The sequence below is a fragment of the Labrus bergylta genome, chromosome 6 (assembly GCF_963930695.1).
Source record: "Labrus bergylta chromosome 6, fLabBer1.1, whole genome shotgun sequence".
Classification (NCBI taxonomy): domain Eukaryota; kingdom Metazoa; phylum Chordata; class Actinopteri; order Labriformes; family Labridae; genus Labrus; species Labrus bergylta.
Genome location: NC_089200.1, coordinates 21436000 through 21452032, shown reverse-complemented (window position 1 = coordinate 21452032; position 16033 = coordinate 21436000). Strand labels below are relative to the sequence as shown.

General features: G+C 43.0%; 1 protein-coding gene across 9 annotated transcripts in view; it reads left to right on the top strand.

The window, feature by feature from the left end:
* si:zfos-588f8.1 overlaps positions 1–15144 on the top strand; it is a 58530-nt gene extending 43386 nt beyond the window's left edge. Inside the window, exons 15-45 of one of the 9 annotated variants that reach the window (XR_010666547.1) lie at positions 42–237; positions 561–636; positions 1192–1284; positions 2719–2832; positions 3558–3597; positions 3700–3822; positions 3919–3999; positions 4726–4836; positions 5055–5180; positions 5271–5420; positions 5539–5699; positions 5802–6935; positions 7066–7141; positions 7314–7432; positions 8140–8258; positions 8762–8934; positions 9029–9136; positions 9340–9510; positions 9598–9639; positions 9753–9864; positions 10008–10081; positions 10486–10678; positions 10772–10900; positions 11171–11276; positions 11468–11599; positions 11704–11827; positions 12059–12109; positions 12772–12887; positions 12988–13139; positions 13249–13302; positions 13617–13701. Coding sequence is in view for 8 of the 9 variants with exons in the window: in XM_065955985.1 (XP_065812057.1) it covers positions 42–237; positions 561–636; positions 1192–1284; positions 2719–2832; positions 3558–3597; positions 3700–3822; positions 3919–3999; positions 4726–4836; positions 5055–5180; positions 5271–5420; positions 5539–5699; positions 5802–6935; positions 7066–7141; positions 7314–7432; positions 8140–8258; positions 8762–8934; positions 9029–9136; positions 9340–9510; positions 9598–9639; positions 9753–9864; positions 10008–10081; positions 10486–10678; positions 10772–10900; positions 11171–11276; positions 11468–11599; positions 11704–11827; positions 12059–12109; positions 12772–12887; positions 12988–13127; positions 13617–14164 (4938 nt within the window). In the remaining variant the exon portion in view is untranslated. Of the gene's footprint in view, positions 1–41; positions 238–560; positions 637–1191; positions 1285–2718; positions 2833–3557; positions 3598–3699; positions 3823–3918; positions 4000–4725; positions 4837–5054; positions 5181–5270; positions 5421–5538; positions 5700–5801; positions 6936–7065; positions 7142–7313; positions 7433–8139; positions 8259–8761; positions 8935–9028; positions 9137–9339; positions 9511–9597; positions 9640–9752; positions 9865–10007; positions 10082–10485; positions 10679–10771; positions 10901–11170; positions 11277–11467; positions 11600–11703; positions 11828–12058; positions 12110–12771; positions 12888–12987; positions 13140–13202; positions 13303–13616 lie in introns of all 9 variants that reach the window. The other 8 variants (XM_065955991.1, XM_065955990.1, XM_065955985.1 and 5 more) reach the window with 8 other exon arrangements.
* The last annotated feature ends 889 nt before the right edge of the window (positions 15145–16033 follow it).

Below are 16033 nucleotides of genomic sequence, written 5' to 3'. Positions count from 1 at the left end.
GATGCAATGTGTAAAGTTGTCTATATATTTGACCTTGACAGGATTTTCGGGAGAAGAACACAGACCACATGCGTCCAGACATCGTGGCGTTGCTGCGGAGCAGCGACCGTGCATTTGTGCGCCAGCTCATTGGTATGGACCCAGTGGCCATGTTTCGATGGGGCATCCTGCGCGCCACCGTCAGAGGAATTGCTGCTTTTAATGATTCCGGCCGTACCTGGGCTGCAAAGACGTCAGGTAAATTATCAGTGAAATTATGTAATCATGTCCGAGGTAAAATCACGTTTGATAGTCTTACTTAGCATCCTTGTTTGTATTTGATGGTGGGCTGACACTATCGGAATTATGCTTTGCAGTTTCTCTGCTCTGTAAGAAGCCTTTCTCGTCAGCACACAGAGGAATTTGTGAGGCTTTGGGAGATTTTGTAATTTTCTGTTCAGATCTCAATCCTCCTCCAGACCATTTTTGAGCTCTCAGCCCATCGACATAGGCTTCAGTTAATGTGGATTAACAAGAATCAATAAAGTTAATATTATTGACTCATGCTGTTTATGTTTTAGGTGTTGTCCGTCCGATTTCAAGAACTCCTTTAGGAGAGCTTCAGCGATCCAATGCTCCAGTGGACAGAATGTATAAGTAAGTCATTGCACATCCTTTCATTTAACACTATCAAACCTGTCTCATTGGATTGTCTTTGGTTTTTTAACTGTCTTACTTCCAGAATCTCACTGCCATAGGACCAGTGGACGTGAAGGCAGACTCTTTCCTTTTACTCTGTTTTTAACTATGTTTCTATTCTTTCATGAAACACGGACTGAACTGTTTAAGAAGGACCGTTATATTAATCAGCCTTCATAAGCTGCAACATGTCCTCCACTCGTAAACTGCAGAGCAACATATGTCTTGTTTAGGCTCCTTGTTGAAGTGAAGGAATGTTTGAAATGGTTGGTGAACTGTGGACCTCCACTTTTATCTTGTGGTACTGGATGAGATGAGGAAGGAGAGTGTCAGTCACCTAAACTCTGTTCAGCTGAGATACTCATCTGATCTGAATCCTCAAATAATGACAAAAAATCTGAGCTTTTTGACAGAAATGAATCCTCTTCCACCTCATCTCATCCACCCATATCCTCTCCACCTCTTGGTGACGCCTTTGTGTGCGGTTCTCTCCTCTCCCTCTCCCCTCCACAGACGAGCGTCTATGCTCGATTTCTACTTTGATCACTCAGAAGAGCGCCCTCTAGAGGCCTTTGAAGACATCTTTGCTAGCTATGAGAGTAAGAAGTAAGTGAACAGGAGAAAGGAATGAAGACATGAGGCCAAGCAGGAAGGAAATGTGTTTTTTTTTTTCAGGTAATAGATATGGGTTTGCTCCGTTTTTTGAGTTTGCTTGATTAAAATAGAATCTAAATATACCAGTAGTTTAATCAAAAAGCTCCATCTTGTCAAGTGTTTCAAAGTCTGCTTCTTGAAAATAAAAGCAGCAGAGGAAGTTCAGTACAAGAATAAAACACAGTGAAAAAGAGTTGCCCTTTACCTTGCTTTACCTCACTGTAATCCACATCTTTTTATGTAGCTGTGGTAATCTCTCACCATTCTCACATGTATTATTCTTTCTATAGAGCACAGGAAGGTGTTTGTTCTGGCCTACTGTGATTAGCCAGCCGAGGTACTTACATCAGCTGTTGAGCTTTGGAAACACACATGTATTCTTACAGCAACAGAGGCCCCAAGTCAAATAGACCAAAAGAATTGAAAGAGCTTTCTCTACATGGACACAAGCCACGATAAATATATTTGAATTGTTGGGCCCTCTGAACTTTGACCTTATACCTCCTACTTTTGGGTCTATAATATCAGGGTTATTTTTTTTACAAGCAGGGGTCTGAACTGAATTCAACCTCCAAGCATTTTATAAGAATTAAATCCTCCAGCCAGTATCAGATCTACAAACACAGAGGTGTAGTTGTCAGATTCACAGTGAGTCATTTGTTGTATGTGTTGCCCATTCCTTCCCTGCCTGACCTCAGTTTTCATGGTAAGTATAGAAAAGGAAAATGCATGGACTAGCCCCGGGACATACCAACATTATCATATTAACCTCACCAGACTTTGTGTGCAGTGTATCACCAGTCCAGACAAAAGGACTATAAATCCAACAGCCTCACCAGTAACACTTTACAGCCACAAAACCCCAGCATGGAAACAGACAGCCAACTGCACTGATTGTCAGCTCAGCTCTGCATGTTTCTGTCACAGCGGCAAGAAGTTTGGTGTGAATACGACCCCAAAATCTCTTTTTGTGTGTGTGTGATTTTCTGTTTTGAAATAGGCCATGGCAGCATGGTTGGGTGGTGTAATGTGTCATGTGGTTTTGGTATACATAATCATGAATGGTGGAAGAATACATTTTTTATGTTATTCTCCAAGGATGCGGAGAGCATGAAGTTCCTCTTGATATCAGCCCCCAGCCATGTTGTGGTGCGTGTATGTTTGTGTGTGATTTTTGTCCTGAATAACTGTGGTGGTTTATTTTCTTCTAAGGTGTCCTAACATTGGTGTTCCATTAAAGAAACTTTACGTTTTTTTTTTTTTTTTCTTCCTCTTCCTCCTTTTGTTGTTTCTTTCCAACCAACCAACCCCCCTCCCTCCAATGGCTCCTCTTACTTCCCTTCTCTTTCACTCACCGCACTGGGTGTGTGTCTGCGGTGTGATCAGAGACATGCATGCAGAAATCATCAGCTCCATTAAGAACTTGCAGCTGGATGGTGAGGACCCTCGCAAGCTGCTGCAGTCCTGGGGTCGCCTCAGCTTCCCTCGACACGTCCTTCAGTGAGTCTGCAGACAGACCGGCATCAGCTCCTCTCCAGATCAGTCTAGAATAGTTGGCTCAGGCACAACATACTCCTAATATAGTCTACATCAATAAACCATATTCAGCTCATAAAATTATATTTAAGGCCACTTTTTCTTGTCAAACACAACTCTGTTTCATCAACAGAACTTTATCATTTTGCTCAATTTATTGACATGATCTTTTTATTCTTTAAGGCAGAAAAGTTGAATTACCTGCTGCATGAACCTCATTAGGTGACTTTGCTGGCATGAGAAATCTCTAGGAGCATTTTTTTTTTAAATTGTCACAGTGGCCATGCAGCATGTTAGACTTCTGTAGTCAGAGAGAGATGTGACATGAATAGGGCTCCACATGTAGTGGAGATAAACAAAAGAGCATGTTTGTCTAAGTATTGTGAGTCTCTGCTGGGATATTATAGTTACATCCCATCTTTTATGGAAAACACCATCCTCCTCCTCTTCCTCTCTGCAATCCTAAACATCTCACTCAATTATGCCTAATCCTCACCTGTCATTCATCCTGTCTTCCAGGTTCAACCCTTTATTTTGTCACTGTTTGACAGCGCATGAAGGAGTCAGCCGTCTGTACTAACCCCGGCCTCACACTCTCCATCAACTACTTGCTCCATCCTTGCGCCTCAGGTCATTAAAGCTGCAGTCCCTTAAACTTAACCTGCTTCTTCTTTCTCACCTTTTCACAGGAAAAACAAGAACACAAAACAGAGGCAGGTCATCCCCAAGGTAAACCTGAGTAACCACACAGGTTAACTGGACTAAAGTCTTTTCTTTACAGTCGTAATGAGTGCAAGCAGAACATTCATTTACTGTGTCACTGCTGTGCAGAGTTTGCTGGATTCCCGTTCTCTGAAGTTCATTGTGAGCCTGACTCTGCATGATCGCACAACCAAGTCTCTGCTCCACCTGCACAAAAAGAAGAAGCCTCCAAGCATAAGTGCCCAGTTCCAGGTAACATCGCTGCCCTGATACTATAGAAACCAGAACACACCATATAGCAAGTAACCCTGAAAATTCAACGAACCCCTTCCCTTTTTGTTTCTACAGACATCCCTCACAAAACTCCTGGAGACTCTGAACAGAGCCGAGCCTTATTTCATTCGTTGTATTCGCTCTAACGCTCAGAAGGTACAGCGCCTGTATTTTTAGTCATGTCATAAGATTATTTGGATATTTGGATTTGGTCTTTTTCATAAATCTTGAATTGAACTTCAAAGAAGAGAAATAAATATTTGGTCTATGTAGATGTATCTAACATAATAACATATTGTTTCAGATGTGCCTCTTAAACTTTCCTCTTTGCTCTGTTCCATGATAAGAACTGGCTTTTGTTAAACAGGATAGAATGCAACCATTTCTGAACTTACTTTAAAGCTTGTGTGATTTTTATTAAACTTATTTTCATTGTTTTAAAAATATATATTTACAATGAGTGCACTTGCTAGATTTAATGAGGATCAACAAAACTTTTACCTTATGCATGTACATGTAGAGCAAAGAAGATCGATAGAGCACTATCCCAACACACAAATAAAAAAATAAAAAAGAGAACTGATCAAATATTTCCAGGCAGTTGTTGTCAGGTCAACCTGATCAAAAAGGCAATCCTTTAAAACCTCATTTGCTTTACACATAACCCATACCACGCCTGCAGGGGTGAAACAACCTCACATTCATACAATCAGGGATGAAAAAATACTCCCAGGGGACCACATTGCATGGTTTTTATTTTTGAGATCCTGTTAGTGAATTTATGTGTGAACATTGAGACAAAATGAAAATGCTACGTAATAATTTAGGACATAATAATGCTGAGATTGCATTTTGAATGATTGTGTCCTTGGGTATGAGCAGAAGGAGATGTACCTGGATGAGGCTCTGGTTGTTCAGCAGCTGAGATACACAGGAATGCTGGAAACTGTTCGCATCAGGAGGTCAGGCTATGGAGCCAAGTACACATTCCAGGTACTATTAAGTTACTACGCATGCTAATTCCACACCAATATGTCACACCGGGCACTTAAAGTTTAATATTTTGATGTTAAAAGAGGCCCAATGCCTGGCATGAAACATTTCTCCAAACAAAAGTGAGAACGGTTTTTGTCAACTTCTCTCTACCACATAAGTGATTTCTTCAGAGGTCTGCTCATTTTGAATCATTGTTGTCATCATTGTCCCTTCAGGAGTTCATTGAGCAGTTCAGGGTTTTGCTGCCAAAAAATGCAGCTGCCTCTAAAGAGGACATCTCAGCACTGCTCGATACAAAGATGGGCCTGGACCCCACCACGTTCCAGATTGGCAAAACAAAGGTCAGCTCTGAACTCTGGAGTATACATCTTTGATCTTGACCACCTGATATGTTCTTTCACTTTAAATTGTGGTGTGTTTTCTTCATTCAGGTGTTCTTGAAGGAGCTGGAGCGGCAGCAGCTGCAGGACACGCTGCACAAGGATGTGATGCGCAAGATCATTTACCTTCAGCGCTGGTTCAGAGCTCACCTGCAGAGAAAGGATTTTCTGGATATGAGACAAGCAGCCATCTTGATTCAGGTAAACGCAAGAATTGTTTTGGTACTGTGATGAAAGTGATTTCTTTGTGTTGGTTGTGTTTTATATTTAGTAGTTTAATACTGTCATGTCCTGTCCTGTTCCCTGTCCTCCTGCTCAGCATTCTTGGCGCAGGTACTGCAAAGAAGAGAAAAGGCGATGGGCAGCCACTCTGATCCAGGCTTTGTGGAGAGGACACAGACAGAGAACAGAGTACAAGCTCCAAAGACAGGGTGTCACCAAAATACAAGCCCTGGTCAGAGGACACTCAGCACGCAGAAGGTAAAACGTCCTGTCTCGACCAAGTCTGAAGATGACATGCAATGCTGTAAATACATTTTCAAAATATTGATCAGCTCTCATATTTATGTTTATGTATTACAGGTGCCAGTCCATGCGTGAGGAGAAAATAGAAGCTCAAATAAGGGCAGAAGAAGAGGAAAGAAGGAGAAGGGAAGAAGAGGAGGAGGCCAGAAGAAAAGTAGAGGAGGAGGAGGAGGAGGAAAGGAGGAGGATGGAGGAGGAAGCTAGAAGAAAGGCCGAAGAGGAGGAAGCCAGGAGACAAGCAGAGGAAGAGGAGGCCACCAGGAAAGCGCAGGAGGCTTTGGAAAAGAGAGAGGAAGCGGAGGAAAAACCTGGGAGTGAGCCTCAAACCCGAGAGGATCCCGATATCGAGCTGGTCACAGAGGAGATGCTGGATGAAAACGTCTCTGTCCATGAGATAGAGGACGACAGAGAGGTTAATACTAGCTCAGACACAGAGGAGGAACAGGGTAAGAAGGAAGAGCTGGATAAGGAATTACATGCAGAGACAAACGGTACCCTGGCTGAGGCTGGACCTCAGCTGGATGAAAAAGAGGAAGATGAGGATTTGAGGAACGAAACACTAGAACAGTCAGCTTCACAACAAGCTCTTGCCTCTGATAGCGACACCTCTGACGCACTTAAACTCACGTCGCCTGACGACAGGCCTCGGAGCGATACCTCCACACCTCCCAATGCTGAACAAAAGGGGACACAGCCTCCGGCTGTCCACAGGGGCAATTCATCCAGGAGTCAGGAGAAGAGAGAGCAGAGGAGACAAAGAGGGCTCGAGCACAATCAGAGAGAAACCGAACGGGCCTCCTCCTCTTCAGCAAGCACCAAGGATCAAACCTCCCAGACCAAAAGCAAAAGCCAGGAGGCCTCCAAGCTCAAAGAGCGGGCAGATAGCAAGGAGCTGGACCAGTACACATTTGTGGCCTGGAAGATGAAGGAGGACAAAGGAGGGAAGAAGGAGACAAAAGCCTCTCCTGCTCCTGTTCGTCCGTCTACATTATCCCTGCAGCTCTCCGACCCCGTGCCTGAAAGAAACGGTTTAGGTGAAGGTGCTGGAGCTGTCAACCTGCATCGTCGTCCTGGGGCGATTAAGGAGAAGCCCGAGAAGTGGAAGGGAAGGAGGAGTGATGGAGAAATATCTGACAGCATCAGTCTTACCGCTCCTCAAAACAGGGAGGATATGAGGAAAAAACAACCCCTGTATGTCTTATTCTCTGGCATATCTTAGATTTGTTTAATAATATGAGCTATAAAACATGTCAAAATGTCAATGAGGTTAGGAAAAGCTTCAGTGCTAAAACACTGTCTTTTCTTGTCCATTCTTCTGCAGGAGCGAAACAGCCTCCTTATCATTTGACAGTATGTCTCCGGGTTCTGAAGGAGCTGGTGCTATTTCGGCCAGAGAGGTACTTTACATTTGTTACTGTTCTAATTGTTCTAATAGAAACCTGCTTATTTTAGAGTCTCAATGATTGACATTTTTACATTGCAAAACTCTGTCCTAAATTGTATGTGGTTTAGCTGTTATGCCCATGTCATGTGTGCTTGATCTATGTGAAATGTGTTTCCATCTTGCAGTTGATTTCCCCGTCAGACAGCCACAGTGACGGCTCCAAGGGAGGCTCCTTCAGAAGGAAACACCACGAAGGCTCTTCTCACCCAGACTCTGCACACTCCATCCCATCCACACCAGACAGGTACGGCTCTGGCCTTCAGATGAGCAGTCGTGTGATGGATTGCAGAATAACATCAACAGTTTTTACCCTTACATACATGTTAGAAAAGGATATGACAGGATGTAAACCACAGCCACCAGTAGGCTGCATCAGTAGAAAATACATTCTGGTGTATGCTAAGATTCAAAGGAAAACTGTATCACAATAAATCATCCTCAGTTCAATCTTTACCCATTACCATGTCTCTTTGAATCAGACTGTTTATAGGAAAACTCTTGTGTAATCAAACTGTGCTCAGCTTCTTGTGTGGTTTTACACATTCAGAAATTCCTCTTACCAGCTGGATTTATATGTTGCAGATGAACTCTTAGGCTCAGTCTCTGGGCAAGAGTTTAATCTGACAGAAGCCTTGTTCTTGGCCAAAAGCTTGAATATTCGACTATTAAAAACCTCATTCTTGATAATTCACTTTTGGTGCTATGGTTTGGACTACTGAGTAGGTTATGTGTTTTGTCTATTGCCAAGAGACAATCTAGTGAATTACCAAGAGGCATGTTATTAGGAACTAAAAAAAAAAAAACTCTGTTAGCAATGAATAAGTAGTTAGATGTAGCTTAGATATATATATAAAAAAAAAAAGTACTGTATGAAGACATGAGCTGTACAGGGAGTCCCTCAGCTGTTTTGTGAATATTCCTCAGAACATTGTGTGTTTCTGTGCCCTGCAGGTCAGGTGGTTTCTTCAGCAAAATTTTAAAGAAACGACCACACAGGGAAGCCCAGACTCCAGACAACGGAGAAACGACGCTTGCCTCAAGTCTCAGTGAGAGATCAACTGGAGGGGAAGGTAAATAGAGCAAACACGGGGCTTTTCAGTCGGTCTTTTTCAAGTTTAAGAAAACGTTTAGGATTGACTGGATCAGCTACATTAACTTCATTTCTGTAATTTGGTTGTGAATGGATCTATCTACAACTGTAAAGTGTATAGAGAGAGAGTGGTTATTTTTTTGGTCTAACAGAAACCTCAGATGTTGACCTCAGATATTGAGGTTACTGAGTCCACTTTCTCTGTAGAGAGAAAGGCAAAGAAAACCCAGGTGTCCTATCTTTGATATTCTCAGGCTGATCCTGCTGTGTGCTTTCTGAGAAAATAGTAACCTGTGCAGGATCACACTGAGTGCTATGAGAGTAACTTTAATCTTAGTTTTGTTTCCTCAGTGGGACTTATTAACACTCTACATTCCATGTTAGAGGTTTACATATAGTTCGCAAAATGATAGAAGTATCACTCATTCTCCTTTTCTTCCACTTCATGATGGTAAGCTTGAGCGCATTCTCTCTCCATTTCAGCCCCAGCGTCAGGCCAGCCATATGGCGAGCGAACTGGTAAAGGTTTGGGCCGCAACCCCACCATTAAGATAAGTCGTGCCACACGGGTCTCTGAGCAGTGGAACGCATCACTGGATCGTGAAATCACCAACGCAAACGAGCTGCGGCTCCTCGACGAGTTTCTTGGCAACCAGGTGAATGAAAGGCGACTGGATGGTTTAACTGCTCAAAGTCATTTTATCCATTATTCTGTGCTCACAAATTATTTATGTTCACGTCCTGTCTTAGGTGAATGATTTCCGCTCCAGGGGGAAGTCGCTGTCGGCGACGGAGGCCATCTTTGTAACTGCCACTATGCAGTTCAGAGAGAATATCAAAGCCATGTATTCTCTCCCAGTGAGTCCGCCTGCTTCACACACACACACACACACACACACACACACACACACACACACACACACACACACACACACACACACACACACACACACACACACACACACACACACACACACACACACATCACTTGAGACTCAAAGTTCTTCCTCAGCATCCTTTCCTCCTCCTCAATTTCTCTCCTTTCCTCTGATCTTGACCAGAAACCCACCACTGGCTACAAAGGTCTGATGACGAGCTACCAGACCAAAGTGATCCACCTGGCAGGTGAAAAGCAGAAAGGAGAAGTCCAACTTGTGGTCAACCTGTTCCAGTCGGTGCTGGATGGCTTCATCAGGGGAGAGATGAAGAAGGAGGAGGCTGAGCCTGCAAAGGTGAGAATCCTTATCATGCACTCTAGTTTGTACATATGTGTTTTTAAAGTATTATACACAGACTTATGCCCTCTTTGTGTTTTTCAGCCTGCCAAAGCTAGAAAGAAAAGAAGGAAAAAAGATAAAAGTGTAAGTGTGCAAAGCTGTCATTTTCATCAATGTTATTTGTTTCTTTTTTTTTGTTAAATAATTAATTGAAATGAATGATATTTGAATAATTGCCTGACTGTCTGTCTTCTTAGATGGAGAGCCCTCTGGATCATATTTTTGTCAACTATCAGGTCAACATTATGCAGTCATGTGACCAGTGCAGCTCTTACATCTGGGGCATGGAGAAGGCCTACATGTGCAGCTGTGAGTTTACACCCCAGCACACTTAGTCTTCTCCTCTTGGATATTTTTTATTTGTGTGCTAAATATAAAACATGCATTAATCAGAATAAATCATAAAGAAATACATTTTGAACTAATTCATTATTCTGTTTCCAACCGTTCAGATTGTAAGATGGTGTGCCACAAGAAGTGCCTCTGCAAAATAGTCACTGACTGCACAACCTTCTGTGCCAAAAAGGTAGGTGTTTATATTTAGAAGTAACAGGCCTTGATCCATGACATGCTCATGATTTATAGGAGTTCAGAGATGGGCTGGGCCTGAAACAGAGAGGATTTGTCCTACTTTAAGCTATTCCCTGTTCTTTTACACTCAGCCTTGTTTTTGAAGTGTGAAGCATGCAGTTTGAAGTCTGTTTGTATTCAAAGATTGACTGAGAGAGCAGGCTTGTAAAACAAAAGCCAAACTGTTTAAGTAGCTGTAAAGAAGCGTGGGAATTAGTTTGTTTTTACTAATAGTAATTACCTTTAGTCTTGTGTTTGTTATAAAGGGCATTGATTCTTTATGTTTATTGCGTTGCCACATGTGGCAGACATATCATAGTAGACTTCTAACTGACAGCTACTATCTGCCTGAATCCACAGAGCGACGATGACTCTGGTGGTCAGCACTTTGGGGTGCGTGTGAGTAACCTGGTGAGTGATAAGAACCCCGTACCGATGGTGCTTGAGATGATGCTGGAGCATGTTGAAATGCAGGGCCTCTACACTGAGGGCATCTACCGCAAGTCTGGCTCTGCCAACCGCATCAAAGAGCTGCACCAGCGACTGGAGACTGGTTAGAAAGCTTCTTTTTGATATTTACACATTCAATGTATTATGCCAAACCTCTGTCATGGCATTGGTTTTATTGCTCACTTGATTTGTTTAGACCCCCACCTGGTCTGCCTCGAGGACTATCCCATCCACACAGTCACTGGCCTGGTGAAACAGTGGCTGAGGGAGCTGCCAGATCCACTCATGACCTTCACACATTACAGTGACTTCCTTCATTCAGTGGGTGAGGAGGACATTCCCCACAAGGGGGCAGCATTTTACAATATAATACCAGTGTGCTGACCTTTTTCTATTCTTTTTTACAATGAAGTTTCTACTGGACTGTTGACAGTATTTTTTAATTCAACACTTAACGTTAATGAAAATCATAATTTGACATGTAAAATGGAAAATATGAATAATTATTTTTATAAAATATGTTGCATGAATGAATTATTAGGGATCATTGTTGGCTACAGGGCTTCATGTATTGTTTTCTTTGTTCTTAACATAGAACTGCCAGAAAAGCAAGAGCAGCTTCATGCTGTATACAAAGGGCTGGAAGAGCTTCCTCCAGCAAACTTTAACACATTGGAGAGACTTGTCTTCCACCTTGTCAGGTGAGATATCTGTATTTGGATGTGATCATGACATGAATCTTTCTGGGCCATGTTGCCCACATATTTCACTCACTAGATTATTTGTTTGTCTTTTGTCACAAACATATTCCGGTTATCTCAGTAGTAAAGTAGTAACTTCTGTTACATGTAAGTGCAGCTAGAATTCATGGTAACTAATGAATGTCTTGCAGGGTGTGTAAAGAGGAGGCTCATAATCGTATGTCGCCGAACTCGCTGGCCATAGTGTTTGCCCCGTGTATCCTGCGCTGCCCCGATAACGCTGACCCGCTGCTCAGCATGAAGGATGTTGCCAAAACAACAACGTAAGAATGCCAGAGCAGGCAAAATTAACAAAATATTATATCAATGTATCTTTTATTAGTAGTGCTTTCTAAGTTGTATGTTACAAGTGCTGCTCTCCTCTCAGGTGTGTAGAGATGATCATCAATGAGCAGATCAGACGCTACAATGAGAAGATGGAAGAGATCGAGCAGCTGGAGTACGCCGAGGCTCTGGCAGTAAACCAGCTCAAACTCAAGAGACAGAACACGGTGAGACAGCAGACTTCAGTCTGGAGATCTTTTTTGCTCAGCCTTAACACCTGGATGACGTTTGATCCTCTACAAGTCCATTTGTTAATAAAGCTTTTTAGTATTGTACTTCAAGAAGGATTTAGGAGTTAGTAACGCTCCTTCATTAATTGAATGATTCAGTTGCGACAGTGTCAGTACCTGTTCTCAGGTTACATGGGTAACATGGACGATCTTCCTTCTTTTCTTTAGCACTTCTGGCACTTACCTCTCAGGTGCTCAGCTCCTTACAAAGGAGTGGTGGTATGTATCATCGAGTCCTCCTAGTACGGTAGTTCTAGTTGTATTGTGTAATAGAGTGCCATGTAGAACTGCTGTGCATGGCATGTTAGATGTGGGTGGGGCTCTGCCTGTTTTTTTGTTTTTTTTATCCTTCTTCGCATAATCCCTTTTACTCGTCCTCACTAACTGGTAGTAGTTTGCATGTTGTAGTGCTGTTATTCATGTTCTCTTGATGAGAGGACAAGATGGTTCTGGGTCAGTGTTGTCATAATCCTGTAGTTGTTTTAGTGGAAGTCGATCGGATATCGTGCTTTTTTTTTTTTTTGTCTCTGATGTGTCTGGATTGTGGTGATGTGTCTTTTTAACTTTTATCACGGCACAAAAGGAACTGTTTGCATTTGCACACCCCTTAGCACCAGTACTCTTTTGAAACTGTTAATTCATTTTTTTAGTAGACACTTTTTGTATTGCTGTATATTTTTATTTTGGAGAGCAGTGTTGCATCTTTCAGACGGGGCTGCAGGAATGATGTGCAGATGCATGAATGCCACAGGCTCCATCAGGCCTCCTCTTCTTTCCTTACTAACAAAATCTGGATCCAGTTTCAGATTTGGTTTAAATAGTGGACGTTTTTACGGGGGAAATTTTGTTCAGTCAGTGTGTGATGGGTTTCTTTTCCGCAGGTGCATGAGAAGGTCACTTCAGATCTCAGTGTGGTCCCTGAGAACGAGCCTCTGGACTCCGACACAGAGGCTGAGAAGAACTTGGTTGAGCGAATCAAGTCCATCAAACAGGAGAAGTAAGCGTTCTTTCAGTATTTTCTGTCTATTCGCCTCAATGTAGCATCCTTTCCATCTCTCTCGAGTCTCTAAACGTCCTTTTCATGCGTCTCCCTGCAGAGAGGATCTGGCCTGCAGACTACCAGAGATGGAGCAGCCCGGCTCAGATCAGGAGAACTTGGACTCCGAGGCCTCACTGAGCTCCGAGAGTCTTCTGGATGAGCAGCAGCGTGCTTCTGTGCACTGCTCGGAGTCTGAAGGTCAGTATTGAGGTACAGTTCCTCTTCTCTTTCCTTCTACCTTTTTCTCTCACTCACCTGTGGGTTTCTGACCAGACCACGGGGCCGCTGGGTTTGGCCCTTCCTGTGTTTTGTGGTGCAGGTCTGGACCAGTGATGGTGATGGGGGCGGTGACGTCTGCTCTGTAACAAAGCAGGTCGGAGGAACAGCAACCGTGTTTGTTTGTTTTTTTGTGTTTGTCTGTTTGTGTGGATATATCTGCACACCTATGCATGTGTATAACAAAAGCATGCTGACATTTTATCCAAATTACATCACTGAAGAATTGGCATGAAACCTTTTGATCAAACGTTAAACTAGTTGTGCCTCACTGAGCAGAAGTTTTGTAGATAACATGGTTGCATGATCTTCCATTGGTCTTCACCCTCTCTTGGATTGTGTGCAATGAATGACAAGCTTTGAGGGAAACATGTCTGAGAAAAATATTCCTCTTTCTTCCATCTCTTCCAGGAAGAGCTGGCTCCCAGAGGAGAAGATTAAGGCCGGCTTGTCCACCCAAACCACCAGACCTGTCCCAGCGCCACAAAGTCCTCGGTGGACGTGTGTCTCTGCCGAACCTCACCCCTAGTAGCTCCACCTCTTCTTTGATCAGCTGCACTTCTTTAACCTCAGAATCCTCCAACGCCTCTATCAGGCACCCACTGCAACGCCGCAACCCCATCATCCCAGACACAGTTAAACTCCCCCCCGGTATCCTCTCCCAGCCCACATCCTCGAGTCCGGCTCACTCTCCTGGAAGTCGAACGTCACAGTACTCGGTCAGAAGGAGAGAGCAGCCGGGTCGCCGCAAAGACAGCACCCAGTCCCTGTACATCGACAGCATGAAGAGTGACCTGTTGTTGCATTTTTCCTCCTGCCCTCCATCCACTTCCTCCTCCTCGTCCTCCATCGCTAATGTAACACCTGCTCCTCAACACCAGCATCACGGCACACAGGCCCCACAGGGCCAGAGACGTTTTTCTGACCCAGACATACCTTATATGGACGATGATGCCTGACCAGGGAAAACACAAACGATGCGTCTGAAGTCATGTTGTCCTCTCTGACTGTCAAAATAACTGGACAAAATTTTGCCCAGCACTTTTTCTTAAATTTTAATATATCATGGTTAACGTAAAGTAATCCAGGTGAGACAGAGTCATGCTTTTTGTAGCCTCATAATGACCGACCAGCCTTTATGTTTCTTTCTCCTCCTGTTAAATAGTGCAGGTTTCCAGCTGCATTTTTCATGACTTTTTCCTCATAATGAGCAAAACCTGCTCCCTGAAAAGTTAGCTAGTGCCTTGGTTAATGTACAGTACACGTAAAATGTTCATTTCTCATGTAACGTAATGAACAGTGCTCGCAGAGGAGACGAAGGGTTATGTGGAGGAAAACAGAGGACACATTTGTCTCGGACTTCTGTGTTCAAGACATTTTTGAAACCAGGACCTCAACAAGCACATTGTGACTGTTGTGTTGGTGCGTCATCACAACAGTTGCAAAGGACGACAACTTCTCTACGACTTAATATTTCACCTGCTGCATGACGGGCCCCAGATAGGAAACATTTCCTCACAGAGTAAAGGGAAATGGGAGCAGCACATGCCACTTTTTCTTTAGAAACATCAAAAACACAAACCCAGCAACAGCCGTGCCACGATGTCTCGAACAAACTGAAATCCATGAACCCACCTCACCTTTTTTTCTATAACAGACTTGGCTCCACTCAGCTGTATTGCACCTGTCATTGAGAGTTACCAGTCCCAGAATGAGCCGGTTCTGCTGGAGCACAGCTTTAGCCTACTTTGTATGAAATGTAATACTAATGTTCCTCTCTGACTGCTGATGAATGATATTTGCTAGTTTGTCTGGGTTATTATGAGGACGATGTTTTGATGTGTAACGTGTAAACAGAGAGTATATGGTTTGGACTGAATGACGTGAACTGTAATGGTTATTAGTATTAACTTGATAATACAGAAGGTGATGCTTGTAACATGTGCTTCTGTGTGTTTCGATCAGGTGCAGAAAAAAAACATTTCCCGAGTTTTGATACCACTTGACGCAGTTTGATGAAGAAGATGATGAGTAATTCACTAAAGAACATGGTGTTTTTGTAAACTATGAACCATGAGAGTTTATTAATAACTTCTCCATTAAAAGTTTCTCATGAAAAAAAGGAAGTTGGAGATCAGACAAAACAAGTCTGTTTAGAAATGTGTAGGGAGACAAATAAAAGAACCCTGATGGGTCAATGCTCACATCTAAGTGGAGTAATAAACCCTTGCAGAAGATTTTGATCTGTTAGCCTGATGGCATTTGACTCTTTTAAACTGATGCTTCGTTTCCGTTGCATTATTTGATCGGTCTGATAATAGACTGTTTCCCATAAATGTCACTGCAATGCAGAGGAAGAGGGATTATTTCTTTGTTTTATCAATTGCCATCTTCTGTCAGAGCTAAAGTTTTAATTAATTAAATTCAACCAGGCATGCAAGATTTGCACCCGTTGCAGAAGTTATTCTCTTTGTTGCATCGTTGTTACTTTCTCATTTTTAAATTAGGAATTTGTCGGACATGCCTTGCTTTGTCTTTGTGCTCTAAAAAACAACTTTGATCTCCTTTTCCCCCTCATTTGTTGATTCCATCATTGTATGCACATAGTGGACCATCCGGGGCCTGCAGTGATATATATTTTTTTGCCTCCCGTCTGCAGAAACAATAAAACCGCCCGCTCCAGCAAGATTTGCATTGAGCCATACGGGATCTCGCTCCCAATGCAACCCTCTACATTTTTTGGCTACACTTCCAGGGTTGTGTTGTTTTGTCTGTCTTATACAGGCTCGTGGAGACTGTAAACAAGCGGATCAGTTTGCCAGGCTCTG